General features: G+C 37.5%; 3 protein-coding genes across 3 annotated transcripts; all 3 read left to right on the top strand.

Annotated features, from left to right (window-relative positions):
- The first annotated feature begins 91 nt into the window (after positions 1 to 91).
- Positions 92 to 1996, top strand: LOC146713491 (zinc finger MYM-type protein 1-like). The gene has a single exon (XM_085438311.1). It carries the CDS (start codon positions 92 to 94, stop codon positions 1994 to 1996), a length of 1905 nt encoding a protein of 634 aa, XP_085294437.1.
- Positions 1997 to 4499: 2503 nt separating this feature from the next.
- On the top strand, positions 4500 to 7311 carry LOC146713490 (low affinity immunoglobulin gamma Fc region receptor III-B-like). Its single transcript, XM_085438298.1, has 6 exons — positions 4500 to 4545; positions 4747 to 4791; positions 4945 to 5205; positions 5297 to 5542; positions 5754 to 5870; positions 7286 to 7311. Exons 1-6 carry the CDS (start codon positions 4515 to 4517, stop codon positions 7309 to 7311), a joined length of 726 nt encoding a protein of 241 aa, XP_085294424.1. The 5' UTR covers positions 4500 to 4514.
- Positions 7312 to 22247: 14936 nt separating this feature from the next.
- On the top strand, positions 22248 to 26070 carry LOC146713489 (uncharacterized). The gene is made up of 10 exons (XM_085448400.1): positions 22248 to 22282; positions 22414 to 22458; positions 22691 to 22951; positions 23030 to 23287; positions 23562 to 23678; positions 23864 to 23920; positions 24285 to 24350; positions 24928 to 24996; positions 25152 to 25237; positions 25572 to 26070. The coding sequence occupies exons 1-10, from the start codon at positions 22252 to 22254 to the stop codon at positions 25572 to 25574; spliced, it is 993 nt and encodes a 330-aa protein (XP_085304526.1). The 5' UTR covers positions 22248 to 22251; the 3' UTR covers positions 25575 to 26070.
- The last annotated feature ends 1881 nt before the right edge of the window (positions 26071 to 27951 follow it).

Genomic DNA, 27951 nt, shown 5'->3' with positions numbered 1-27951 from the left:
AACAGCCTGGACAACTGATGGCATCAGAAAGTGGAGTACTGCTCTTGAAAAAATCAAACAACACTCCAGCGCAGAGATGCACATGACAAGCATGGTTAGATGGATCAATTTCCAGAAAAAGGCCCTTCAGTCTGCATTTGATGTTTCAGACGTAAAAGGGGTGGAAGTTAGAGAGCGAGAGAGGCAGACAAACAAAGAAATCCTGACAAGATTAATTGACCTAACAGTGTATCTTGCACGTCAGGGACAAGCATTCCGAGGTCATGATGAGAGTGAGTCCAGTGATAACCGTGGCAATTTTCGTGAATTAGTCAATGTATTTTCCCGCTACGATAGTGTGCTGAAAATGCATTTGGAAAAAATTGCCACAGTTAAAGCCACCAAGACAAGGCCACATGTGTCACTGCTTTCCAACAGAAGTCAAAATGACATCATTGCAGCACTAGGAACTTACATCAGGAAGGAGATACAACGTGAAATAAAAGAGGCTGAAATGTATTCCATTCTACTTGATGAAACCTCTGATGTTTCACACAAAGAGCAAGTGTCATTTGTTGTGCAATATTTTCATCATATGCAAATAAAGGAGAGATTCATCGAAGTGTGCAATGTTGATACAACTACAGGCCAGGAGCTGGAGAATACAGTGTTCTTGCTTCTGCAAAAGAATGGCCTAGAGATGAAGAACATGTATGGTCAAGGCTATGATGGAGCAGCCAACATGAGTGGCATGTATAAAGGTCTCCAAGCTAGAATCCGTGCACACAATGAGAAGGCCCTCTATGTGCACTGCAAAGCCCATTGCCTCAATTTGGTACTAGTGGAGGCATCAAAGTCCAGCAAGCATTTTGTGACATTTTTCAACTTGGTGGAGAAATTGTATGCCTTTTGCTCAGGCTCCCCAAAGCGTCATGCTGCCTTGGTCAAATTTCAGGAGTCTCTCTTTCCTGGACAACGTGTTATGGAGCTCCAGCAGCTGTCAGATACTCGATGGGCTTGCAGGGAAAAAGCACTGAAGGCACTTCAGAGAAATTTGAAAGCCATTTTGATGCTCCTTGATGACATCAGTGACAGTGACCCACCTAACCTGGCCCAAGGTGATGCTCAGATGTACAGAAATGCCATTAATTTTATGTTCATTCTTTGCATGGAAATCACCACACCAGTATTCGAAGTCACTGCTTTGGCATCAGATTCTCTGCAGGAAGAAGGGTTGGACCATTCCACTGCCTACAAGGTAATTGATGGTGTGCTTCACACATTGCAAACCATGAGGTCTGAGGAGAAATTTGGAGAGATATTTAGATGTGCATCAGAGAAGGCAGAGAGTTTCAACATTCCAGTACCTACCGTGGTGCCTGGTCAGGAGAGAAAGCGGAAAGTTCCAGTGCGTTTCCAACACAGCACCACAGTGTCTCAAGTAGGTGCTCAGTTTGAGTCAGTGGAGGCATATTTCAGGAGTGGTGTATATTTCACCTTTCTGGACATCATGACTGGGGAACTGAACAGGAGGTTCAAAGGGGACAATACTGGAAGCCCAACGGCCAGAATCATTCAGTCCTTCCAGCCCTTAACTGTGCATGCTAACTGGGTAGGCCCACCAAACCCAGAAGCCATTGAAGCTGTCCACATCCTCTGTGAATTCTATGGAGAAGATGAGGACCAGCTCAAAACAGAATTAAAGGTCTTCCACTCCAGCTTTAGTTCAAAAGACCTCAGAGAAATATTTCTGATACTGAGGGAAAACAATGGCCAGCTGATCTTTCCTGCCTTTGTCAAAATGATTCAGATCTACGCAACACTACCAGTGACAACTGCGACAGTTGAAAGATCCTTTTCAAAGCTAAAAATAATCAAAAATAAACTAAGAAGTTTGTGTGGAGAAGAAAGGTTGTCTGATCTCCTCTTGTTGGCCATTGAGAAAGATGTGGAGATCAATTACAATGAGGTCATCAACATCTACAAAGACATGGCACCAAGAAGGATGCTTCTTTAGAGCAGTACACTCCATTTAATGGACACTTGAGAATATGTATGTATATAGTTTAGAGTTGGATACAGATTTTATCTTTTTGTGGTGTGATTTTTGATTTTTAGAGAATGTTTTGAAATAAAAGTCAAATTGCATTTAACCTGTGCGATTTTTTTATTATAAAAAGAAAAGGTTTTCCACATATGCAAAAAGTGCCCTTTTTTCCCCCTGGAGCATTTGCCCCCCAAAATGTCTGTGCACGCCACTGGGTATAACGCTTTCTAAAATCTTACCATTGAACAGCAATTTTCAGATTGGTTGGTAACTGCTAAGAAGAGAAGGGCCAAGCCCATGCTTACTTCTTTTACATCTGTCCACGCAGTCAGCACCACAGCATCATGGAGGTCAGAGCTCTGTGTATCAAACTGTGCACGTGTCTGTTTCCACATAAAAACTAAACTACAACTGATTTATTAAACCTAATAATAGTATTTATTAAATGCCAAAAAATTATATTAAACTCATGTCGCTACACCAACCTGTGAATAACAGGTTTATTCTGCCAATTCTGTGATCATTCTGTGAAAGTTAGAGAGACCCTTTGAAACTCGAGCTTACTTTTTTAGCAGTCAGTTTTTCCAGTGGTGCATATACAACAATTTATAAATGAGGACAGTCCATAATTAACCAGGGTGAAAAAAGACAATCATATTATGCATTTCTGTCTACTAAATATTGCTGTATCCAGACCTTTATACAAAATGTATACAACACACTGAAAGCTAATTGTGTCTCACAAATTATTTCTATCATCTCTGAATCCCCTCACACAGAGACAGAAAAAACGCAGCTGCCATATTTACCTCATCTTATGAACTGCCCTCACTATCATGATGTTGGCTTTGCTTCTGCTTTTGTTGGGATGTCTTCACTTTGGGAAAATCAAATCTACAGATGAGAGATGATGAGAGAACATGATTCAGCTAATGATGACAAATGGAAACATGAAAGCTAAATAGTTAGTATCCCATCATGTTTCATCCAGATACTCATTACTTTGTGTTCTGTCTTTTTAAGCTTCTAGAAGCAGATGCTTCATGTTCTGTGACTGTGTTAAGAAATGACAATATTTAAAAAATAAATAAATAAATAAAAGTCATATTTGTAAGTGCAATTTTTAAAACAAACATAATTCTGACAAACATCTGGAAACATCTGTGAACACCGTGTGACCTATGATTTTGTATATATTGATATATACTTTTATCTGATTGTATTTTATATTACTGAAATAATAAATACAAAAAACAAAGATTTTATTATATATTTTAAGGATTACTCATACAATACAAGGTGGATATCAAACACACACATACCACGTTGGACTTGAGGGTAGATAATTTTAAAACTAAATTTGTGAGTGAGTTTGATCAACCTGCTCTAGAACACAACACGATTTGTAAATGTTCCCAGTAAACAACAATCTGCAAAACCAGCTGTTTAAAACCTGTATTTGTTGCATTTTGGTGAATTGTCTTCTATTATAATTTCATTTGTCAGTTTATTTCACATGATTGCAAAATAGTTATAAAAGTGTCATTGATTTTACTTTCAGTTTCAGGGCTGCAGTTCTTTCTTTACTTGAACATAATCAAGAAAATGTAAAGTTACATTTTAAAAACAAGTTTTTTGACTGTGAAACATTTTACATATTATTTATGAAGTTGATTGGCAGAAGGAAATGTTGGCTCCTTAAAGAACCTGACAGGATCTTATCAGAATGAGAAAAGTAAAAGTAATCAGTTTTAAAGATGAGAAAGATACTAAATCACGAACAGCTATTGTTTGAAAGATGGAAGCCATTATTTTTATTTTTATTTATTTATTTGGTACAACATTTAACATTTTATATAAATATTACATACACTATTCACTTTAGCAACAAGTAACAAATCAGATGGAAATTCTTTATGCCACCCTAACGATATTTATATAAACATTTATCAGCTACTTCGCACTTGTTCAGCTTCTCATTAATGCAAATAACTATTCAACCAATAACATGGCAAAACCATACATCTGTTTATTTGGTCTTGGGATGGAGAATGCAATGGCTGCTGTTTTATCTATCCATCCAATCACACACTATAGTAACATTTGCTATCCTGTGATTGAAAATAACTTTAATGACTTTGGTGATTCCCTGAGTGGGCTGAGTACATCTAGACGAGATTTCTACTTTTGTGCTATATCTCAGCACCGTACACCAAACTGAGCACAGGAAACATAAACCAGTCAACAAGCTGCATCAAACACAGTATTAATCTTGAACTGGTTTGTTGTTCCGCCCACCGACAGTGAACTGAAACAGTGAGGCTTGACTTGACACAAAAACAGCTCAGCTTCTTTGGGAACGCTTCTTTTGTAAAACTATATAATAGCATTACGTCTGAAAAATATTTAATTATTTTAAAAATACTTTTAGTAGGAAAGAGACACCTGTGCTCACTATTGTTAAGTCTTCCATCTACATCAAGACGACATGGAGATCAGAGCTCTCTGCATCAGACAGTGTGAGTAGTTGCTCTATTTCTACATCATTATAAAATTTAGGTCATTCATTCTGATTAAAAACATGACAGTTTTATTTCTTATGTTTTAGGTAAGAAAAGTAGGCTATGGTTTTTTTATGGACTATGTATAAGATGTAGTAATACTTTAATTTTAGTATATTTAGTAATTATACAGTACTCCACTCTTTTATCTCTCTTCAGTGATTACCATCATGATTCTGTTGTGTGTACTGGATCATAAAGTTGGTGAGTACCAATGGTTTTGCTTGCATTAATACATGTTGCGGATGAGGGAGGAACTTTACTTGTTTTGACCTTTTTATTTGTTCAATGTTTAAGTGCAGTATGCCAGTTTTAGTACTGAAACTCTCAACAGTCTTACTTTTTTCTTTGTTTCAGATGCAGTTTCTCTTCGTGTTGTTCCAAACAGATTGCAATTCTTCGAATATGAACCAGTGACATTTCACTGTGAAGGAGTCAATTATTGTGAAGTTGTGCATAAAATTAATGGGAAAGTAGAATCATGTAGTAAAGCTAACAAGAGGACACCAACAGGATCATCCTGCTCCATTCAAATTGTTTATACAGACCACAGTGGAGAGTACTGGTATGAGACTGAAGGAGGGACAAGGAGCAACATTATCAACCTCTCTGTCACTGGTAGCCTACTTTTAAAGAAGGACAATATTTTATGATATATTATAATTACATTTAATTTCCTGTATTTAATTGATAAATGCATCTCATTTAGCTGGTCCTGTGATCTTGGAGAGTCCTGCTGTTCCTGTGTTAATGGAAGAAACTGTGACACTGAGCTGCAGAAACCAAATTCCATCCTCCAACTTCAAAGCTGATTTCTACGAAAATGGATATCTCATCCACAGAAGCTCCACAGGAAACATGACCATCCCGAGAGTTTCCAAGTCAGATGAAGGACTTTACAAGTGTGTTATCTCAGGAGCTGGAGAATCACCAGTGAGCTGGCTGAACATCACAGGTGAGACACTGGGATGTTTTAAAATAAGGTTTATTTATAATTGTAATATGAATAAAAGTTGATCCTCTTTATGCAAAGCTGTTGTGTAATGTCTTTATGAAGAAGTTGAAATTAACATTTCATGGTTTACCATTCTTGCCTCATTTAAACCTTTGTTATTTTGCTAACCATCATTCAGATTCTCAAAATTTAAATTACACAACCAATCCAGAGAAACAGGGGAGCCATTCCTCCTCTCCTGCCACACGGATAATTTCCACCATTTTAGTCAGTGCTCTGTTGGTGACAGCGGGCCTGTATCACATTGGCAAAGGCTACTGGAAGAGAGGTAATTAAAATTATTATTATTATTATTATTATTATAATCATTATATTAAAAATTAGCCTGTAAGGCAGATACTGTGTCTGATTTTCTTTCCCAAAGGTTTTTAAAATAAAAGTGAAAGCTGTAAGAAATAATAGGTAAGGAAAGACAGGAGGTATTTTACTGAGCAACAATATCACAAAAATACTTCTGTGAAGAAAAGGATTGCATTTGTTTTCTCATGTGATGTTGTCTGTAGCTTTGTTTGACTTTTATGTATTTATTATGTATAGATGCGAGTGATAATTTGAGTTTCCAAAATGTAGACCGTAAATGAAAACCACACAACTATAAATAAATACTATAAATGCAATTTTAAAGCTCTTATTTTAGACACATACTGTATCTCAGACAGCTCAAGATACAGTAGTTACATGTGGCATGAAGTACAACTTCAAACATGCATTCAGTTTTAAAATTCACTTTAAATTGAACCCAATAACTTTTAAATAATAATATTCAGTGAGTAGCAAATCGTTCTACTACAGAAGAAAAAAAAAAATAGAATACAATTAAGAATTTTACCATTGGACCACCCATAAAACAAAAAAATATATGATGTAGAGGTCGTCATATATTTTAAAAAAAGTTAAATATATTAGAACTGAGATTTCTAGGGCATAGAGGATATGTTGTACAGTAAATCTAATACAAATACTGTAGCTTGACTCCACCAGTGTATGAATTTGAGAGTGAATGAATAGTGGCATTGTAAAGCGCTTTGCGTGCCTTGAAAAGCGCTATATAAATCCAATCCATTATTATTATTATTAGTTTCGTACAAAGGCAACATTAAATACAACAAACAGTTATGAATAGCTGATATTCTTGTGACTGATGGAGAGTTATCAGGCAAACAGCAAAAATTCATTTAGAAATGTAAGGTTTTCATTAGCTCACTGTTCTGTTAGCAGTCTTACAAAATGGGGTGATGTAGGAATGATTTTTTTGTAGCCCTCAATATCAGATTTTCCTAAAATTTTAAATCAAGCCTAAGAAACAGATTGAATAACAGACAGAGACCATCATCACCAATGTTGATGTGGTTATTATTCCCATCACTCCCACTGTCCTTCTTCATTACAAGATCAAGAAGCATTTTTAATGTAGTATAGCTCCATTGTACTATGATATTAATTGGACATTAAGTGGTTACTACTTTGGGAATTGGGTGGTAATACTTAGAACATTGTTATGTTTTTGTTTCTGCGTTGTTGCGCTACTATACCTTCCAATATCTTTGTGCTATTGTGCTAATTATGACTTTACATTGACAAAAAAAATTGTCTTAGCTTATCTTATTACTACTTTATTATTAAACTATTGTTAACTTTTTCTATTCTGTTTTATCTTCTACTCTTCTTTTGTGTGTCTTACAGGTTTTCAGAGTGAGAGAGCTGTCTGAAGACATCATCACCTCTGAGTGAGAGCGAAAACAAAGAAGTAACCCGGTTTTATCATATATTGTTTTTGTTATTGTCAACTGGGTTTGATGTACAAGTGTATGGACAGTTATAGCTTTTCTTTAATTAGTCAGATACAACTATTTGCCATTCCTATTTGGTTATAAGTATATATAAAGTTTGAACACAAGCAAAGGCACCTGCCTGAAATACAGACGTTGAAGCTTAGCCAACTTGTTTGATCTTCTTTCTGTTTTTAGACATGTATGAATGCTGTTACACGGAAAGAGCTTTTGCAGCTTTTCACTGAGGTCAACCTCTAATCTAATAAGTGTCACATTACTTTCTTCCAAAACAGATGCACTGAGTTTGTGGTCAGCAATCAAATATAACTGCCATGTTTGATACTGAGAATGACTTTAACTGACTTTAAGTGTGGTCTAGTACCGAAACAAAAAAGTGGTGTCTTATTTCATTCTGCAATTTCTCTTCAATAAAGCCAAAGAAATTATGTGAATTTCTACTTTTGTTTGGTCAGACTGTGTGAAAAGCAGAAGTCAGGAGCTGAGTGAGGGAGGAAGTGCTCAACTCCTGTGGGCTTGGCCTCAATAGGTTACAGTAGATTATATTTTGAGAGGCTAAATAAGGTCAGTGACTATATGATTTATTTCAGCAGAATTTCCTCTCCCTATGCCATTAGTTTTACACAATAGGGATGTCCAAATTCATGGGCTGCATCCTTCTAAGGCCACATTTGTGGGACGATTACATCACAGTGATGCAACGGAGTTACGAACTTTCCCGTAAGCACGCTGCGTTACTGCGCTACTAAAACCGTGATTTGTTGCGAGAGTGTCTCATGACAATGACGTAAGCGAGTGCGACATTCGTGGCAAAAGCTGTGTGCAGATCAACAATGGATAATATATGGAGTGTGGGAGAGAGTATGAGAGTGCAGCGTTTAAAGCGTGGAAGTACTGACCTTACTTTGAGTTTGATTCCGTAAAAAGTGACCGCTGTTAGTGTCCGCTGTTCACTGCGTGGGAAGAAAACTTCTTTTTACAGCGAAAAAAACCCCTTAACTTCCGAGCAAGCACCGTGTACGTTACCACCTAATGGGAAATTCACAGACAAACTCGCGGCTTCTTCCACTGACCGCTACGGCACACCTGCACCAGGGCAAACCTCCTCCTGCTATACAGGTGAAAATAGAGCAACAGGATCGCTGAGTCTTTGATTTTATTTATTTTCTGCTGTGTTCCACTTCCATTTATTTGAAAGACTGAGTGTAAACACAAAAAATATTTTATTTTATGTGCTGGAATGTGCAGAAAATAGGTTTAAATGTTAAACTAATTTATATCAATCAGAGAATGTTGCATATAATTAAATTTTTGCTTGATGATTAAAGTTAAAAGATTAAAACTGATAAAACAAGTTAAAAAAAAGGGACCTTTCCATTTGATTACATTTTGTATGATGGATTATGCAGAAAAAGTAGAATTGGGCTGAAAGATCTATCACTTTATCACCTCTTCAGGTTGTAAATCGTGTTTTTAAAAAGTAACTAAATAATTAATTACTTTTGAAAATAAGTAACCAGTAAAGTAACGGGATTACTTTTTGGGGGGAAGTAATCAGTAATTAGTTACTGTCTGTGACAGGTGAGTTGTTGGATCTCTTCAATTAGCAGAGAGATGACACACACACTAACCACACTCCTAACTCTCCTGTGTCTCCTATCTGCCTGACCTGAGCTAAGCTGGGCTCCCGCCCTTGGCCCATGCACCTGTTGTAATCACTCACCTGCTGGGAATCTGCCTGAGCTGCTATTTAATTAAGATGATGGCTCAGAATGCTTCTTTGCTGGATTGTTGAGTAACTCTAGTCAGTACAGCTCTATTAACCTCTGTTTTCCATGTGAAGTTCCAGTCTGTTCTTACTGCGTTTCCTAGTATAGAAATTCCTTGACCCGTCCCTGTTTCCTGATCTGTTCCCCTGAGTATGGCAGTGAGGTGTGAAAAGGATGTTAGCATGAGTGCTGAAAAGGATTATTAAAGTGGACGTGTGGAGTGTGGAGTGTGTTTTGGACCCGTTCTCCTTCCATCCCTGGATTCCTGGAAACTCCAGTCCCGTGCACTGTATATAATTTCACCTGGTGTGATTGCAATTTAACTTGTGACTTTGATTCTAAATTCAACTGAGTCCATTCCACCCTTGTGAAGCCTTTTCTTCATGTTTATTAATTAAGGTGTGAGTAACCTAAACTTAACCTCATGGGACCTGGGGTCCACAGATGTGGACATCACATTGTCTATACCAAAATGCTGCATTTTGCTCTACAAGGGCCTGATATCCACTTACGAGGACATCATACTGCCACTGTTCTATTGAAATTTTAAACAAATATGCTCACATGTGGATCTCATTTTTCTCAGAAACAAAAATTAGATTAAAAAAAATTCTTTGTATTTACATTTATCAGGTGTCAATCAGCCCAAATATCAGAGAGAAATTAAAAATGCATGCGATGGAAGAGTTCAGGTCTTAGGAGGTTAAAGTATTCATTAAGGCAGTGGCAGTGGTGTCAAATTCAAGGCCTCGAGGGCCGGTGTCTTGCAGGTTTTAGATATCACCCTGGGTCAATACACCTGAATAAAATCATTAGTTCATTACCAGGTGTTACGTCCCCCCCACCACCACCCACCATCATGGTGGAGGCAAAGGTAGGAAGGAGACAGCAACACCGGACAACCACAATCAATGAAATGGTAAATGGCCTGTATTTATATAGCGCTTAACTAGTCCCTAAGGACCCCAAAGCGCTTTACATATCCAGTCATCCACCCATTCACACACACATTCACACACTGGTGATGGCAAGCTACATTGTAGCCACAGCCACCCTGGGGCGCACTGACAGAGGCGAGGCTGCCGGACACTGGCGCCACCGGGCCCTCTGACCACCACCAGTAGGCAACAGGTGAAGTGTCTTGCCCAAGAACACAACGACCGAGACTGTCCAAGCCGGGGATCGAACCTGCAACCTTCCGATTACAAGGTGACCTCCCAACTTTTGAGCCACGATGAAGGAGGAGACAACAGGACAGTTAAGAATCAGGCAGGATTTATTGGTTGCTTGCCTTGATAGTCAAACTTAACAAACAAAAGGTGGGGGAGGAGGACTGGGTCGTTGAGCCAAATCAAAGAAATTAATAAAACAAAAAGAGGTCGATAGCTTCCAGGGCCTAACTGAAACAAAAACGCAAAACAAAAGGCCTATCTAGCTACTAGACAAAAGGTTAGTGAAAACATACAAAAGTGGCATCAACTGCATAACCTAGTGTGTCTAACAGTTTAAAACCTGCAGCCAGTGTATAGTAGTGATGTGACGTTCTGTATCGAGACTTCAAAGCTTGTGTCGAGTAATTGAGGGGGCGTTTCCGCGATGCGCGTATCGAGGCCTTTCTTCATTTATGGGAGGAGCTGAAAATGATGACGTCCGAAGCCTCGCTGCCCCGCTGTACCACGTGACTGGTTCATGAAATGATTCGAACTTTGCCGCGAGCTATGACCAGTGTTGGGTAAGTTACTTTAAAATAGTAACTTAGTTACATTACTAGTTACTTCTCTCAAAAGTAACTCAGTTACTTCAAGTTACTCGTTACTTTCAAAGTAACTAGTTACTAGGGAAAGTAACTTTGGTTTTACTCAGAATTCTCTTGTTAATGTGTTGCTTCCATAACTTTGCCAGTCTTCTAGCTTGTTTACTTGCCACAAGTGCACTGTGCCACCTACCAATAGAAAGGAAAAGATAATGTGCATATTTCCACGAGAGAAATCCCACGCCTGGACTGTCATTGACTGCTGCCATGATTCTAGCCTACGTCACAGCGTCATGTGCGCCTTTTACATCCAACACAAAAACTGCAGTCGTGGTGCTTTCGATTGTACTCAGAACTCGGAAATTCTGCCTTCTGAATAGGAAGATGTAGGTAACACCAGACTGCAGATGAGCTGCATACAGGGCTGGACTGGGACAAAAAAATTGTCCCGGGCATTTTGACTAGAGACTGGCCCACCATTATAGGAAAAATCATAAAGCCTTTGAATGAAAACAAACGCTGTTGTGACAGTGATGTACACTGTTTTGATGGTATATATGCATCAATCTATCAATCGCTTGTTGTAAGATTCAGATAATTATTTTTTAAAAGCGAGACATTTTAAATGAGAATAAGATAGAAAAGTATTTCTTTGTGCCCACCTCTCCCTGTTAATGCCCTACCTGGCCCCCCTGGCAAAACTTTGCTAGACCCGCCCCTGCACAGTTACCAGCTGTCAGCTACCTAAAAAAGGATCCTGGTGTTATTTGTCTCTCAGAAACAGTTCATAACTTCCCTTCAACTCATTCATGTCACCTAAAAGGTAAACCTGTTTCTCCATCACCTGTTCAGCTCTGATGATCCAGTAAGGACATCTCCTGGTTTCATCTTCATGTTTCCCTCTCACCAGATAACCAAACCATATCATGACCAGCAGCTTTTTTGCAGCTGTGGCTCCAGCAAACATCAGCTGATACTAGAAATTAATATTAAATAAATTCTAACAACAGCTGATGAAGCTTAAACGTGCTGCTGTTGTTTAGCGCGACATCGGCTGGTTTCCTCTTTCGGCGCAAAGTGGGCGATAAACAAACAAGAGAGCCGATCAGCTGATCATTGATCAGTTTTCATGATTGAAGTAGAAACGGGAGAGGGAGGGGGGAGAATGAGAGAAGAAGAGGCAGCTGTACAGCAAAGACACAGAATAACTCCAGCTTTGTGTCTTTTTCATTGTAGCTGAATTACGGGACAAACTGTTCCTTTTCACCTCAATAAGAAACGCGTAATATTTTCTCTGAATACCACACAGGACGGTTGACAACTCTAATAACTTATGAACAAAATAAAGTTCAACATCATTAACTTCATAGCACCCACCCAGCTGTATAGAAACTCCGTCATGCTAGCTAGCACGCAGTACGGAAAAAGTCAGCATAACGAAAATAAACTCCACCTAAACTCGGTTCATATCTGACCCAGAGAGACTGCAGGTCATAACTTCTTACCTGAAGTTCAGTTCACACTTGGACCGGCGGCCGCCTCGGGTCTCTTTTCCTTCTGCGTCCCCTTTCTCCAGCCCGAGAACGTGTTGCTTTCTCTCATCCACCTGCTGGCCTCCACCACTTGCTAATGTTACTGAATCTGTGGAAGCTCCGCGATAGCCACCACACGAAGTAACGAGTAACGACCCTATCTAAATCCCAGTAACGACTAACGCGTTCCTGATTTTGGCATAATAACTATTTACCGTGCTCGTTACCACAATAATAACGTAGTTACTGTAACGCGTTACTTAATAACGCGTTAGTCCCAACACTGGCTATGACAGATATAAACCCCTCAGACTTCATTCAAAATGTGAGTGTTTGATGGAGAGTTGCGGTTAGTGAGAGTTTGGAGACAGTTTGGAGGTTTATGAGAGTGAGGAGAGAAAGTCAGGAGAGAATGGAGCCAGCTAAGAAGAGGAGGATGTCCTCCCCTGTGTGGGAACATTTTGATTTCATTCCTCCCAACAAGGTATGTGAATTTCTACAGAAGATGTATTTTCATAATACTGATGGTGCAATACAATTTATGTTAAGCTGTCTGTACTTTTGTACAAGGTGAAGTGTTTGCTATGTGCCAGGGAGCTGGGCTATAACAACAACACCTCATCCATGCTCAGGCACTACAGAGCTTTGCATGAGAATAAGGGGAGAGAGGTTAACGAGAAAAGTTTCTATTAACTTTTAACCATATTTAGGCACAATGAGGTATTGTTTTGTTGATATAATTTCAAAGAAATTTCATGGTTTTCTATATTTTATTATTTTTGTTATATTTTTATCTCATTACCTTTCCTCTGTTTTTTATAAAGATTAAGACATTCAGTATTTTTATCATTACAATTTTTTCAATCTGATCTCAGGATGGCATTACTTTAGCTATAGTAACATTTACTGCCGTGTGACCCAGACAACAAAGTAAAGCTAGTTTTCGGCTACGAGCCCGACACGAACCCGACATATTAGCCAGAGGTCCCTTTACTACGGTTCGGAGCCGCAGACCTGTTTTATATATGCGCTGAATAGTTTTCTATACGAGATCGCTGCAATAAGTGCAGCCTTACATGATGTCCACCCTACTGTTACTCATTTTATAATAAGATTTAAAAATTTAGTTGGTATTTGTTTTGCGAGTACCCTTCAGCAATAGTAATAAATCACACAGCAATAGTACAGTCACTTAGTTTTAAAAAGCTAGATAATATATTAAGTAATCCAAAGTATTCAGAATATGTTACATAATGGAATACATTACAAAATACATTTTGGGACATGTATTCTGTAATCTGTAGTGGATTATATTTTAAAAGTAACCTTCCCAACATTGGCTATATGTAGTTCCTAGAGCCAGAGACCATGAATGTATTCAAATCACAGTACTGTAGCTTGTTTTAGGTGTTTGAGAAAAAAAGGAAATGAGCTAACTTTCAACACTTGTTTGGCCAGATTGTGTAAAAGCTGAAGTCGCTAGCCAAGTAACTGTTGATGAGGCTATAATAAGGACAATGAGACTCAGATTTAGCATACACAAAGGCAAATTTCTACCTGAATAAAGGACCTGATGTCAGAATTGCAGATACAGGAGCAGGAGACTCTTTGAATGAAGACAGTGCGTTTATTTACAGTGCAAAAGACAACCGAAATTCAGAATGTCTTCACAGGAAGCATGATCATTCATAGAGTTTTGAAGGCAGATAAAGGACTTTACAAGTGCAGCAGGAGCTGAATCACCAGAGAGCTGGCTGACTGTCACGTGTGATACCCTGAAGAAGTGTTTATCATTTCCTTTTGTGTTTTCCCTTTTGTAATGGCAGCAGTATTACGACTGCATCGTGTAATGACTCGTAACTGAGTTTCCAGTCTTTCACACAAAGTCAGAAATTCTAGTCCAAAGATTACAGCTCACTTCAATCTCTAGCTTTGTGTGATTAAACAGATTCTCTCATCACATTCACTGACTCTTCAGAGCTGAGCTGTTTACGGATGTAAGGTAAGCATGCTCTGACCAATTTATTACTTGGGTGTGCTTGGACAAACATGTTAGTTTAATTGAGCTGAAAAATTTCATTCTGCCACCTTGTGTATTTTTTTATTTATTCATGCTCATTTCTTATTCTTATTCATAATGTTACTATTCAGTATTCACAGTCTGTTAAACTAATCCTTTTGAAAAGTACTGAATACTTTTTCTTGCATTTGTATTGTGTCAATAATATGTACTATTTGTAGTATATCTGGGCAAAGCTGTAAAACAAGTACACATGTAAACATGTTTATTTAGTGTGTAAAAAAAATGTCTAAATTACAGCCAACTCTGAAGTATTGGTTTGAATTTGTGCCTTTTTTGATATACTTACATCTCCATAACCAGTTGTGTATCCTTGTTGTTCTTATCTTCAAGTTAAGCTTTAAAACTGATAAGTGTACAGGCATTCGTTACAGTTGTGTGGCTATATTACTTGTTAACAAGAATTTAAATTTTTAGTAGTTAGGACTTACTCAAAAGTTAAATTTCTCTTTAACTCAAGAGTTGCTTGTAATGAAGTTGTGCCCTGACGTTGATAATAATAATGACTTTCCCACCATCCAGATCTTTACTCTGGGCTTAGTGGTAATAAACTAATATTGGTTTATTAAAATGCATCAAAATTAAACTGTGTCTTTTTACCCTCTGATAGAGAAATGAACCCTGAAGCTATTTTTGGATATTAAGTATTGCTTCAGTGCCAGGATAAACCTACACAGGAAGAGACTGTTGAGACTGTTAAGCTTTCTGCATCAGACTCTGAGAGCTTTGTCTCCATTTCCATATAAAAAAAAGAACTAAACTACAGAGTTTGTTAAAATTACGTTGTCAAAATTGTGTGATGTTTTAGAGGTAGAGGACCATGTCGATGACACATCAGAGCAAGGCACAGTGAAGTAAAGGTGCTGCAGCACCCCCTGTTGCAAAGGGCAGATATCACAGCAACTCTTGCAAAATACAAAATTCAAAGAAAACAAGTTATAAAACTACATATGTGGCCTATATAATAATCCTGATATTTATGCAATTTTTTAAATTTAAGAAATGCATGATTTGCTGTTTTCACATAACACTTACTCAACGACTTGAATCTACCCTAGACACCATTACAAGTATTCATAAAACTTGATTCTTTGGTCTTTGGTGTGAAAAACCAGCAAAAGAATCTGAAGTATTGTACTTTCATTCACATGTGCTCATTAATGGTGTTGTGCCAATACCGATATGTAATATCGGATCGGTCCATCCCTACATTAAACTACATTTTTAAATCTATTGCTATTTTAATAAAAAATAGGTCATGCTAAATGGGTCAAAGGTCACAATAATAATGATAATAATAATAATGATATTAATACTTTCCACACAAATCAGACTTAAAAGGTCAAAGTGGATATTCTCTTAAAAAAATCCACAATGCAAACACCTTGTAAGCTGGTCACATGACAACAAAATAAGTACATTTAGGCATATATCTCATTGAAGTATCTCATTAAATAAGAATTCGGTATAGTTTACACTCTGTAAAGTCTATGGACCGTAAACTATGGACAAAATAAATATTTAAGTGTGTCTTGTACTTCTTTGATGACACTACCATCAGTTGTACTGTATTAACATGATAAACTTCAAACTAACAACAGAAAACATGAACCAGCCTGCTAGTTACGTCAAATGCAGCGTTAGACATAAGTGGTTACTTGTTCCACCCACTGATAGTGAACTTAATCACTGAGGACTGACTTGTCACAAAAGCAAATCAGACTCAGTGGAAGCTAATTTTGTAAAACTACTTTGTTTAATTGCATGAAGTTTTAAAAATATTTGATATTAAAACTGTTTAAGCAGCAGTAAGACACCTGTGCTCACTGCTGTAACACTTCAGTCTTCAGTTAGCAGTGAAACAACAGCAAAACAATGGAAGTCAAAGCTTTCGGCACCAAACTCTGTAAGTATTTTTCATATTTAAAGAATAACAACATAAAATTATACAAAAATAAATAATAATTTTTAATCAAAGTTAAAAAGGAAATGTGCCATTTTTTTGTGAGAAGTGAAAGAACTGCATTTTTCTGATTTTTTTCTGAGAGTTTTGACATGCGTTACTGTTAGCTGTAAGTCCCTTCATAAATCTGCAGCTTTTTTATCTCTTCAGTGATGACGATTATGTTACTACTGGGGGTTCAAGGTCAGAGAGTTGGTGAGTGCCAGCTATATTCGTATATGAACTTCATTTTCCAATTTGGAGGAGCAAACAATTCAAGAAAAAAAAGTGGGAAATAGGTTCTCTGTCCATTTCTTAATGATCAGAGGAGTTGTGATGCAGTTTTTCTTTTGTTTTGTTTGTTTATTTTATTTAGTCTTTTGTTTCTTTCATAAAAAAAAATACAGTCCAGTAGGTTTAAGTAGTATGCAATTTTTTGTTGTTGTACTGACTGATATAAGTTAATCACAGTTACACAATATCAAAGACAGTTTTTTAATGCATGTGCAAGATGTATTTTAGCTTTCTCTTCCCTTTGAATTTTTTTAGATACAACATTTAATCCAGATCATACCAAAGAGCCGAACCTTTTCTCTTCTGAGGACACACCTTGGCTTATTGCCATTGCTTTCTTGAGCGCTGTGGTGCTGACATTTGGAGTGTACCTTGGCAACGATTCGTGGGACAGAGGTAAAAGAAAGTACAAAGTAATATTTTTTGCACATCTTTGTGTTCATTGCGTTCTCATCATGCTTTATTAAATCATTGCACCACAAGTATTTTTAAATGGAACTCCTGTGCTGCAGCATTACTCTGTCTGTCGACAAGTCAGAACATGAATGTTGTGCCAATATTTCCTATTAATTGTTATCAAACTTGGAAATAGAAACACAATATTACCTATTATGAGACAAATTTCACAAGGAAATTTTGGCAATGCTGTAATTTTTTTTTCAAAGTTTAAGAAGAAAGGTAATTGCTGTAAGCTAAATCAGTGGTCCCCAAACCCCAGGCCACGGATCGGTACTGGCATGTGAGTCGCTTGGCACCGGGCCTCGGGAGTGGAGGCTCAGGTGTGAAATGTATGGGTTTCAGGGTTTTTATCATTCAGAATCAGATAACTAGGTTTCACTGGGTCTTTGAAAGAAATATTTACGCGTTACAATAGTGACCAGAGAGCATTAAGGGGCACAGAGGAGGATGTTACTCTCAATATTGTTGGCACATTTCAGGATGACGCTGCTAAGAAAGTTACACAGTTACACAGTGAATTCGTGTTTACTATTATATTTACAAAATTCCACAGTTTTTGTCTCTCATATCATTTTATTTTGTTGGCTTTATCGGCAAAGGCTGGTCTGTGAAAATACTGTCTGATATTAAACCGGTCCGTGGGGCAAAAAAGGTCTGGGACTGCTGAGCTAAATAACTTAAATTAAGAAATAAACTATGGCTACTCAGTGACTTCTCTTCTTTGCATGCTATTATTTCTCTTATTTATTTAATTTTATTTTTGCAGGAAAGGAATACATTTTTCTAATGCATTTTAAAACAGTAAAACACACACACACAAATCTGCTTTTGCGTGTTGTAATTAACTCTATGATGCTAGCAAAGCAACATTAAAGCTTCAGTAGCTAGATTAATGAAATATAGTGCAGATATTTAAGAAATTGTTCAAAGCAGATGATACTGTTTGTATCAAGATGAAGCCCCAGACTTGGTTAAAGATTATAGTGCATTGTCGTTTTAGTGGTGCCTTATAAGTATCTGAAAAAAAGGTGATATTATTTTCTTGTCATTACCAGATTTTCCTAAGATTTCAAATGAATTCAGTGAATAGAAAATAGTGTTATCACTGATGTTACTGTGGTTGTCTGTCCTCTCACTCTGGCTGCATCCCTCCTTTAGATGATGACACGTTATATTCTAGAACCATTTATTACACCTTACACCCGGGTGAGACTGAACTCAAAGGTAAGATTAACCGTTATTAATCATTCCTTATGTGTTGCATTCAGATAACATGTAATATGTGATGTGTGGTAAATATTAAATTAAATTACATAGCGCTTTTCTAGGCACCCAAAGCGCTTTACAATTCCACTATTCATTCACTCTCACATTCACACACTGGTGGAGACAAGCTACAGTTGTAGCCACAGCTGCCCTGGGGCAGACTGACAGAAGCGAGGCTGCCATATCGCGCCATCGGCCCCTCTGGCCAACACCAGTAGGCGGTAGGGTAAAGTGTCTTGCCCAAGGACACAACGACCAGGACAAAGAGAGCAGGGGGATCAAACCGGCAACCGTCCGGTTACAGATGAGCTTCCCAATCCCCTGAGCCACGGTCGCCCAAATTCTAGCAATACTAAGAACACTAATAGTCCATGACAAAATGTTAATGCTTGTTTAGTAGCTGCCCTGTGAAGTTAATATTGGTGTGAAGTTAATACTAACAACAGCATGTTTTCCATCCTTTAAACAAAATAAATATATAAATATTTTTTTGTTCTGTACTTCTTGACAGGTCTCAAAAAAAGAGCGGAATGAAGACAAAATAACATCTGAGTGAAAGTGAAGACATTTATCACGTATTATTAATAGTGCAATTGAACAAGCTGTACATCATCTGCTGCGTTTGGTGTGAAAGTCAACAAACTGTTATGTGCCTCTTCAGCTAGAAACAGCTGTCAGACTCACATGGTTATAAGAACAGATAATGTTCACATAGTAACAAATGTATCTGGCTCTTGTGTAGAAGTTAAAATTAAACCACTTGTTTCTTGTGTTCTTTTTGCTTGTGTGTGAATGTTGTTTAAAAGAAAAGAACAACTGCAGCTCATTTCTTCTAGACAGCAGGTTGTCACCGTGGTAACCGCTAATGTAAATGTGTTGCATTGCTTTGTTTTCCAAAACAGATGAACCAAATTTGTGGTAAGCAGTGAAATACACCTGCAACGTTTACTGGGCATGTCTCTATGTGAATTGTGGTCTAGTGCACAGACTAAATATCTGGTGGCTTATTTCATGTTGTAGCAGCAGCTGTTCAGTAAAGTAAAGAAAATAAGCTGGGTTTTTTTTTTTTTGTTTGTTTGTTTTATTTGTTAGACTTTGTAAAAGCAGAAGTGAGAAGAGGATGTGATGCTGAGGTGGAGCTCAGCTTGTTTCAGCTTGACCTTAATTGTTTGTAGTATATATGATGGGCCTCAAAAGGTCACTTTCTGAGCTACTACTACTAAGAAGGATAAAAATTAGCCTTTATTTAATCTTTCTGTCTTCTTTAAAAAAACATCCACAAAGCAGGGAAGTAAATAGAATCTTGTGAGTGAGTGATAAGTCTTCTTAAAAGATACAAAGCTTCATCATGTTTTATGGTGAACTGCAATATGGATAATTTATCAAGCATATTTAAAATATTTAAGTCATATCAGTATGCAAAGTATTACCATTACTTTTTTAAATCAATTATCTCTTGGAATTTAGACATTACAGAAATGTGTGTTGTTCATGTTACAAAAAACATCCCCTTCTAATTCCACCATGTATGTTCCAGTATGCTACAAGTTACGATACTCTATATGGTGAAGCCCTCAATGCCAGCCTGAGGCTGTACCTGAGTCAGATGAGTTAAAGACTCAACTTTCTCTGCCATTAAGAGCTGCTGGCACTGACACTGCACTAAGTAAAACCTCCACTGAAGAAATATTGAAATCAACTCAAAGTCAAACTGTGTGTAACTTTTATTTCTGCCAGTGTTGTAATGCTGGTTGATTTACTGCAGGGGGCAGATTTAACACATCCAATATTATTACATAATTTAAAAACAAATATGTTTAATATATTTTGATCAGAAAAACACATTTAAATCTGCCCGTGTCCTTTATACATGATAAATAATCTCTGCAGACACATTGAGTGAGATCATGCCTCAGAGCACAGCGGTCACCTCATCTTATAGACACTTTTCATAGTTGTGATTGTGGTTCTGCTGCTGTTCTTCACTGATAGAAAGTCAAAGCTAGACCAACTAACTCGTGTTCACCTATGTGTTAGTGTAATTGCCATGAAGCGGATAATAGTCCAAGCAATTGTGAAAAATAGAGCAATAAAACCAATTATCCCATCATACTTCTTGTAGTTAATGAATAACTTACTGATTCATTAATTTTGCTGGTAATAGTGACTGTCTCAAGAAATGAACTGGTTGATCTGTTGTTTCTACAAAAAACTTTTTTATACTCCTTTTTGTCACTTTGAACATACGTGATAAACATCAGCTCTACTGCCGATCACACTGTGGTTTGTGAAAGTCATCATCTACCGAAACTCCTGCCTGACCTCATCTCTCAACCTGACCTAATTTTCTCCCAGCTTAAACCATGTGTCAGTCCAATCACACGCCTCACCTCTAACTTGCTGATCTCAAACGTGTGCATGTATGAGATGTGCAACCCAACCACAGCATTGTTATTTCTACACTCATAGATTATGTGGTTATTTTCTCTTTATTGAAATGTGTATTTCTCCTATCACTTGTTGGGTTTAAGGTCGCTTTGCGTTTTATGTAGTTGAAATAAATATATTTGAAATAATAAAGAAAAACTTTATTTGTGATAAGAAAAAAACTGAATGAAATGACTGCTGGGTAATGAATCGCAGGGATCAGAGTTTTACAGTTGTTAACCGACGTTACTGCAAAGTATCACAGGTTGGGTCTCTGACCTAGTGCTCTGAGTACATTTGGTATCTGCATTTGGGTCCACCTTTCACGCTACACACAGCCCCAGCCCTGCTGATTGTGACACAGAGGCTGATTTACTGGTTTTCAGGTCTAGTAATATGGAGTTTTGATCCTGCCTCAGACTGAGTATTTTTGTGTAGTCTGTGTCATGTTTGTCGTGTTTAGCATGAGTTTTATCCGTCATGTCTCTGTGTTTGGAGATTACTTACACCTCCATTCAGTTCCTCAGTGTACATAGCCCAGTATTCCCCTTTATTTTTGCAGAAGCATCTCTGTAGCTGTGTTGTGGTAACTTTTCTCTGATGTGCTTCCCTAATTTTGTCTTTCTGTTTTTTACCTGGTTGTGTGGTTGTTTTTGGAGTATTGCTTCCGCTTCAATAATATATCGATCATATTTAAATGCCTTGCCTTGCTTTGGTTCATGTGTTTTGAAACTACTAAGACATTTTAAAATAGGACTCCTGATTGTTGACAAGTATCACTAAAGACTATAAAGTATATCTAAAGTGGTTACAACACTGTCAGGCCGACTGTAACATCACTGGTCTGGTTCAAATCATCTAGCTGGCCAATCGGTCTTTACTTGGCACTTTTTTTACTCCTTCACACCTAAGACTTTCTCTTGCAGACACCTTTGTGTAACCCACCTCCTCCCCATCATCACCCCTCCTATGTCACTCGGGCTCCACCACCACCACAACCACCAGGGGTTTCCTAATCCCTATCACTGATAGGAATCCATTATGCTGTGATGGGCCATTGGAGTCTAACCACCATTTTTCAGACACTGAAGCAGTTCCTTGTTCCACCCACAGATAAGCTTCAGTGTTTCAGTTTCCTAAGTTGACACAAGATCAACTTGGTTACTGTGGAAACTACTTTAGTAAAGTTAAATGATTACATTAATTAGCATTGAGTTGTAACAGAAATAGTAGAAAGTAGTAGTGGTAGTAAAACTGCTTTAGGAACAGGAAGACAAACAAGAAGACGCCCCTGCTCTCAGTTTTCACACTTAGTATTCAGTCTGCAGCACGACATCATGGTGTTCAGAGCTACCTGCATCAAGCTGTGTGAGTACGGTCTTACATCCGCAATAAAACTAAGCAATATAAAGGTTAAAGGTACTGATGCTGTCAAAATGTCAGTAATTATTAAGATCATAATAAAGTATTTATTTTAATAGCTCTTTAATTCTCTTCAGTGATAACTGTCAAGATCCTGCTGTGTGCACATGATGACAACGTTGGTGAGTCCCAGCTACCTGCTCACTGATATCAGTATTTATTTATTTTTTTGCAATTGTTTGATGGAGAAGTAGATAATTTAGAAATTAGATGTAGGACATGTGTTCATCCCTCATGTATATTTGATACATATTTGCCGTTATTTTTATCTGTTGTTATTTTGTTCTGTATAGTTTGACAACATTTTTATTAAACAATAAAACTGAACTGAATTTCTCCTTTTCCTTATCTCAGGTGCAGTTTTTCTTCGTGTTGTTCCAAACAGATCACAGTTCTTTGAATATGAGTCAGTAACTTTTTACTGTGAGCGCGTCTCTCATTATAATATTGTACATAAGCTGAGAGGGAAAATGAAATCATGCGGCTACACTAATGAGAAAACAGCAACAGGATTGTCCTGCTCTATAAAAAATGTTTATACAGAAGACAGTGGAGAGTTCATATGTGAGACTGGAGGAGGGGAGAAAAGCAACATTATCAACATCACTGTTACTGGTAAGTTTCCATTTAGTAAGCAATATGTTGTCATAATCAAACACATCATTGAATAGATTTATACATGTTGGTTTTCAGCTGGTCCTGTGATCCTGGAGAGTCCTGCTGTTCCTGTGATGGAGGGAGAAGCTGTGACTCTGAGCTGCAGGAACAAGACAACTTCCTCCAACTTCACAGCTGAGTTCTACAAAGATGGACTCCTCATCAGGAAGAGCTCCACAGGATACATGACCATCGGCAGAGTTTTAAATTCTCATGAAGGATGTTACAAATGCAGCATTTCAGGAGCTGGAGAGTCACCAGTGAGCTGGCTGAATGTCACAGGTCAGAACACAGGTGAGAAACAACAAAGTTTTAAAATAAATCCCATAGATACATTTGATTGCTGTCATTCAAATCTGTAGCTTTTTGAAATACTGTGGAATTTCCAGTGTGCAGTATTAAAGGTACACTTTAAGGAAATGGAACAGGTGTACTAAACTTTTACATACCCTCTGACTTATTTTCATCTTCCTGTTTGACCTTTTTTTTTGCTTTTTTTCCATTTTTTTCAAAACATAAATTAAACGACTTTATTCATATTTACAAATATATTTAAAAATATTTACAGATAGTTCCGAAAAGGAAAGCCATCCTGCCACACCTTGGATTATTGTCACTGTTTTATTGAGTGTTGTGTTGGTGGTGGGGGCACTGCGTCGCTTTGGGAAAGATTACTGGGACAGAGGTAAAGAAAATAACAAACATTACATTTCATGTAGAATTTTGTGCTCATTCTTTTAACAAAATACAAAGAAATAGCAGTGGCTCATAACTTTTTCATAGCACTGTTGTTCTCTAAAGTTTTAAAAAATACCTTTATTTTTTCCATGTTGTTCACTGGTGACGTTGTTTTTCTTCCTTGTACTATAGCACTGCTCTATCTGTCAACTAAGGTGCGTACTTCAGATTCAACAGAGCGTCAAACAGGTCAGAACACAAACACTGTTTAATTACCCATGTGTATGGCATCCTGCAAAAGACTTAACTATGCAAACATAATTTAACTTGGAACCTATAAAGTACTTTAAACCAAGCATTAACAGTCACCACACAGGAAAGACAAGAACTATTTATTAGGATGTGCTCTTAATTGTTATTGTATTAATAAATAAAAACTTGTGTCCTCTTGACCAACATGAAATAAATACTTGGTTAAAGTAATATACATTAAAAGATTTTTAATTGTGAAAAACAGAAGCTAAATGTCCTGACATAAAAAAAACTCTGTTTAGACTATTTTGTCTCAAGACTACTGTTGTGATGTTTTATGTTGTTGTTTTTTTAATCACAGAGGCCAGTGCACCTATTGCAAGCAGAGCAACATATGCTACTGTAAATAAAAACAGGAAAAAAACAGGTAATGTCATGTAAATTATAGTTATCTCCTGTTAAAAAATAACTTATTAAGTTTACACTAACAGAATTTAAGTTGATATAACGTTTGTCGCAAATTTGATTTATGAAGTCAAACAAGACTTGTTTGTCTGGTATTGCCTTACCCTTTCTTGTGATGTGTATCTGTTATTGCTAAATGTGTAGGCGGTGGTGAGAACATGAGTTTCCTGGACTTGTGCTTCAAATAAAAACCACAGTGCTAATACAGTTCAAGCATGTATTTTAGACGCGCATCTAGAGTGAGAAGTGTGAATTTGCTTTGTACAGCTCAAAACTAAAAGTTTTGTATTGAAATTTTGTATTAAGTTTATATAATAAACTATAAATTAAACAAAACAAGAATAGGAACATGATATAATCAATATTCAATCATCTTACTCATTTGGAAATGACAAAAACAATGCATGTAGCATAAAAATGTATAAAACTGCAGGTATTGCCTTATATGTATATTAGGCATTTCGAAAATGTCAAATTCGACTTCATTGTTTTCAACATATTGATATCCTCTCTTTACTCTCACTCTGTGTCTCCTTTAGATGAAGATGGATTGTCTTCTGGACCCTGTTACTACCTCGTAGAACAGGAGTACGCTGAAGTAAATGAAGGTGAGACTTGTTATGACTTGTTAAAAGCCATTTGTATTCAGATCAACCACTATTAAATACATTATCAATTAACTTATAATAATGTAAGGCAATATAAGTGTTTTATTGAGTAGAAATTGTTGCTATCGACTGATTTAATTCTGTTGTCAAAACAGAACCAGAAAAGTCCACTGCAAGAAGAACTTCGTCACATGTCTATCAACTTGTGCCAGATGACGCTTTTTATTCTGTATTACAAGAGGTAAGACTGAGGCAGTGGTGTTATATTGCAGATAATATGTGATGGATACTAAAGAGTGGACAGTTAATACAGATTTCAATAGATTATTACTTTTCAAAAAGTACTTTTAATGTTGGCAACTTATTTTACTGAAGTTATTTTACTGAAAGTACAGGCTTGGAAATGTATTTAAAAATAAAGTAAAAAGTAGCTCCTCATTAGGACATTTGAAAAAAAAAACCCCACAAAAACAAAAACAGTTTGTGTGTTTGCTGGGCTGATAGAAACGCTGCATTTGAAATTGCCTGCCACTTAAAGATGCTAATTCTAACTAATTCCATCTCTTTGTGTGCAGTAAGCCATGGTTATGGATAAACCAGTAAGATTGTACTTTGCAAAAAGAAATTGCCTGGAACGGGAAAAACTGAGAAACTGCTGCAAATCCAGTCCACCACCCATGATCCTGCTGCTCATCAGAAGGACCAGAAGCAAATAGGCAGCAGTTCAGAGAAGGCCAGCCTGTTTCACTACTGATCATCTTAGAGTGGTGATAAGCCATTATCCTGATCATCTGATTGTTATGATGTCTGTGTTACATTGTAGATGCCCTGTAAAGTGGCCTTTGTATTTTCTGTCTGGCTCAAATGGCAATGAAGTTGCAAGCATTTAAAGAGTTTTTGTAAAATGGGTCCACCTCTGGACCCATTACTCATTTCACTTTTTTAGTGAGTCCAAATCCATTTGGCCGTATCAAATGACATAAGAGGTCTCACTACACACACAATGGCTTGCAGTTATCTATTTGTAAAAAATGTTTGGAATCATGTATGATTTTCGTTCCACTTCTCACGTGTGCACCACTTTGTGTCGGTCTTTCACGTGGAATTCCAATAAAATTGATTCATGTTTGTGGCTGTAATGTGACAAAATGTGGAAAAGTTCAATTTCAAGTTCAGTTTTGATTTAATCATAAGGTCTTGTATCTATATTTGTTCTGTACTTCCTGTGTGCTTTGCAGGGTGCAGAGAGAAAGAGTTGATGAAGGAGGAGCGTTAAACAGCACACTCACGTGTTACTTGTTTTCATGAGTGAAAAAGTAACACAGGTTACTTTAGATAGGTTTAGTGTGCATGTCTATAAATTGTTGTCTTGCATATGTTCAATTAGATCAGTGGTTCCCAACCGTTTTTTGCTAGGCCCCCTGCGCGCACAAACATATCCTCCAGCCACATTGCGGTTTATTTCACACCTCAAACATTTAGTAAACAATTAAGCAAATACAAGTAATCTGCAATAAATTAAAGGTAGTAATAAAATAAACTACTAACTCTTTTACGCTACGTCCACACCTACAAGTGTATTTTTGAAAACGCAGCTGTTTCTATGCGTTTGGGCCTTTCATCCACACGTAAACGGTGCGCCGAACCACCGAAAATTCAGGTTTTTTTAAGACTATGTGTGGACGAGGAATACAGAGTTCGTCACGCAAAGTCAAAGGTATGTGCCTTTTTTCACCTCGTTCTGTGCGCCATGTTATAGTTTACATGAAATGAATTGCGGCGGAGCTCACGGGCGCATCACTGCAACCCCCCCTGGCTTCTGCTCCACGGCTGCTGAGTGAGCCCTCATCTGGGACTCTCCTCAGCTCTTTCTGGGACAGTGGCACGGCTGCCCCTCTGTTGGTCTTCCTTGGTCTCTTGTGTTCTGGGGGCCTCTGGATGTCTGGAGTTTTGATCTCCTCCATACCTGCTTCATGCCCTGGAGGACGGGGCAGTGGACCCCCCACACCCTCTAGCAGATCATTACATGAAGGAACCTTTTAAAAAAACAAGCGCGTCCATGCTCACAGGTGTACACACGGGTGATCACTCCCACAAACTACACCCTTTTTGGCTCCAACCTCAAAGCACACTGTGTTCTGTTGATCTTATGAGCTGCACAATAATGTTTAATATTTAGTATTCACTGTCATATTCCCATATATCATTGTGATGTTGTTTATTCTATTACTCTTGTTCTCTTCTGCTCGTTTTCTTTTTTCTTTCTCAACAGGTGATCCAGGTGATCGATATATGCATTTTTTTTTCTTTTTTTTTTCTGCCCATTCTGTTGGTTTTTGTTTTTTGCCCTTCTCCCCCGTCCCTCTTCTCAGCTGTTTCTCTTTCCCTCTTTCTTTCTCCCCTTCTTTCCCCCAGTCAAGTCTGTCCCGTATTCAGCAAGTGAAAATAAAATAAACAATAAAAGGTGAATCAAATGGACCATTATGGCAAGGCTGGGAAGGTCAATTTGGTAAAGTAAATCCGTTGGGCATCTTTCTTCGCCTTTAGACAATAATTCTGATGGCAAAAGAGCCAAACGGGACAGGCAAAAAAAAAAAAAAAGGAGCCATGAATTCTTCATGAATAAAAAAATGTAAGAAAATTAAAAAAAAAGAAAAAAAAAGAAATGAATTGCAGAATGACAGATAGAGACAAAATCAGCTCATAGCTTTGACCCGCTAAGAAGCGTGTGTGCTTGTACAAAGGCCGTTCAGCCTCGGGATTTACACTCTGCCCGACATAGATATGACAACATGTTAGCAAAAGGATTGACAAATGCATAATTTATTCTACAATTCATTACTTAAGCACAGAATTCTTAGTTGTCACGCATCTTTTTCGATGCGTGTGGCTCTTGTGGTCCTCCATACTTTAATATGCTGACACTGTACCTTGTTCCACTAAGGAGTAGGGATG

The sequence above is a fragment of the Copadichromis virginalis genome, linkage group LG3, assembly GCF_057382275.1.
Source record: "Copadichromis virginalis isolate Kocher_CV1m ecotype Utaka linkage group LG3, C_Virginalis_male_GT1.1, whole genome shotgun sequence".
NCBI classification, from domain to species: Eukaryota; Metazoa; Chordata; class Actinopteri; order Cichliformes; family Cichlidae; genus Copadichromis; species Copadichromis virginalis.
The sequence above is the reverse complement of the archived record's forward strand: the minus strand, read 5'-3'. Positions and strand labels throughout refer to the sequence as shown.

Bases quoted from the DNA above. Each gene is read 5' to 3' on its own strand.
- LOC146713491 (XM_085438311.1), top strand. From the start codon at position 92: ATGGTTAGATGGATCAATTTCCAGAAAAAGGCCCTTCAGTCTGCATTT.
- LOC146713490 (XM_085438298.1), top strand. From the start codon at position 4,515: ATGGAGATCAGAGCTCTCTGCATCAGACAGT. The intron at 4,546-4,746 runs GTGAGTAGTTGC...ATCTCTCTTCAG, and splicing joins AGCTCTCTGCATCAGACAGT to TGATTACCATCATGATTCTG. The intron at 5,871-7,285 runs GTAATTAAAATT...TGTGTCTTACAG, and splicing joins CAAAGGCTACTGGAAGAGAG to GTTTTCAGAGTGAGAGAGCT.
- LOC146713489 (XM_085448400.1), top strand. From the start codon at position 22,252: ATGGTGTTCAGAGCTACCTGCATCAAGCTGT. The intron at 23,288-23,561 runs GTGAGAAACAAC...AAATATTTACAG, and splicing joins TGTCACAGGTCAGAACACAG to ATAGTTCCGAAAAGGAAAGC. The intron at 24,997-25,151 runs GTGAGACTTGTT...TTGTCAAAACAG, and splicing joins GTACGCTGAAGTAAATGAAG to AACCAGAAAAGTCCACTGCA.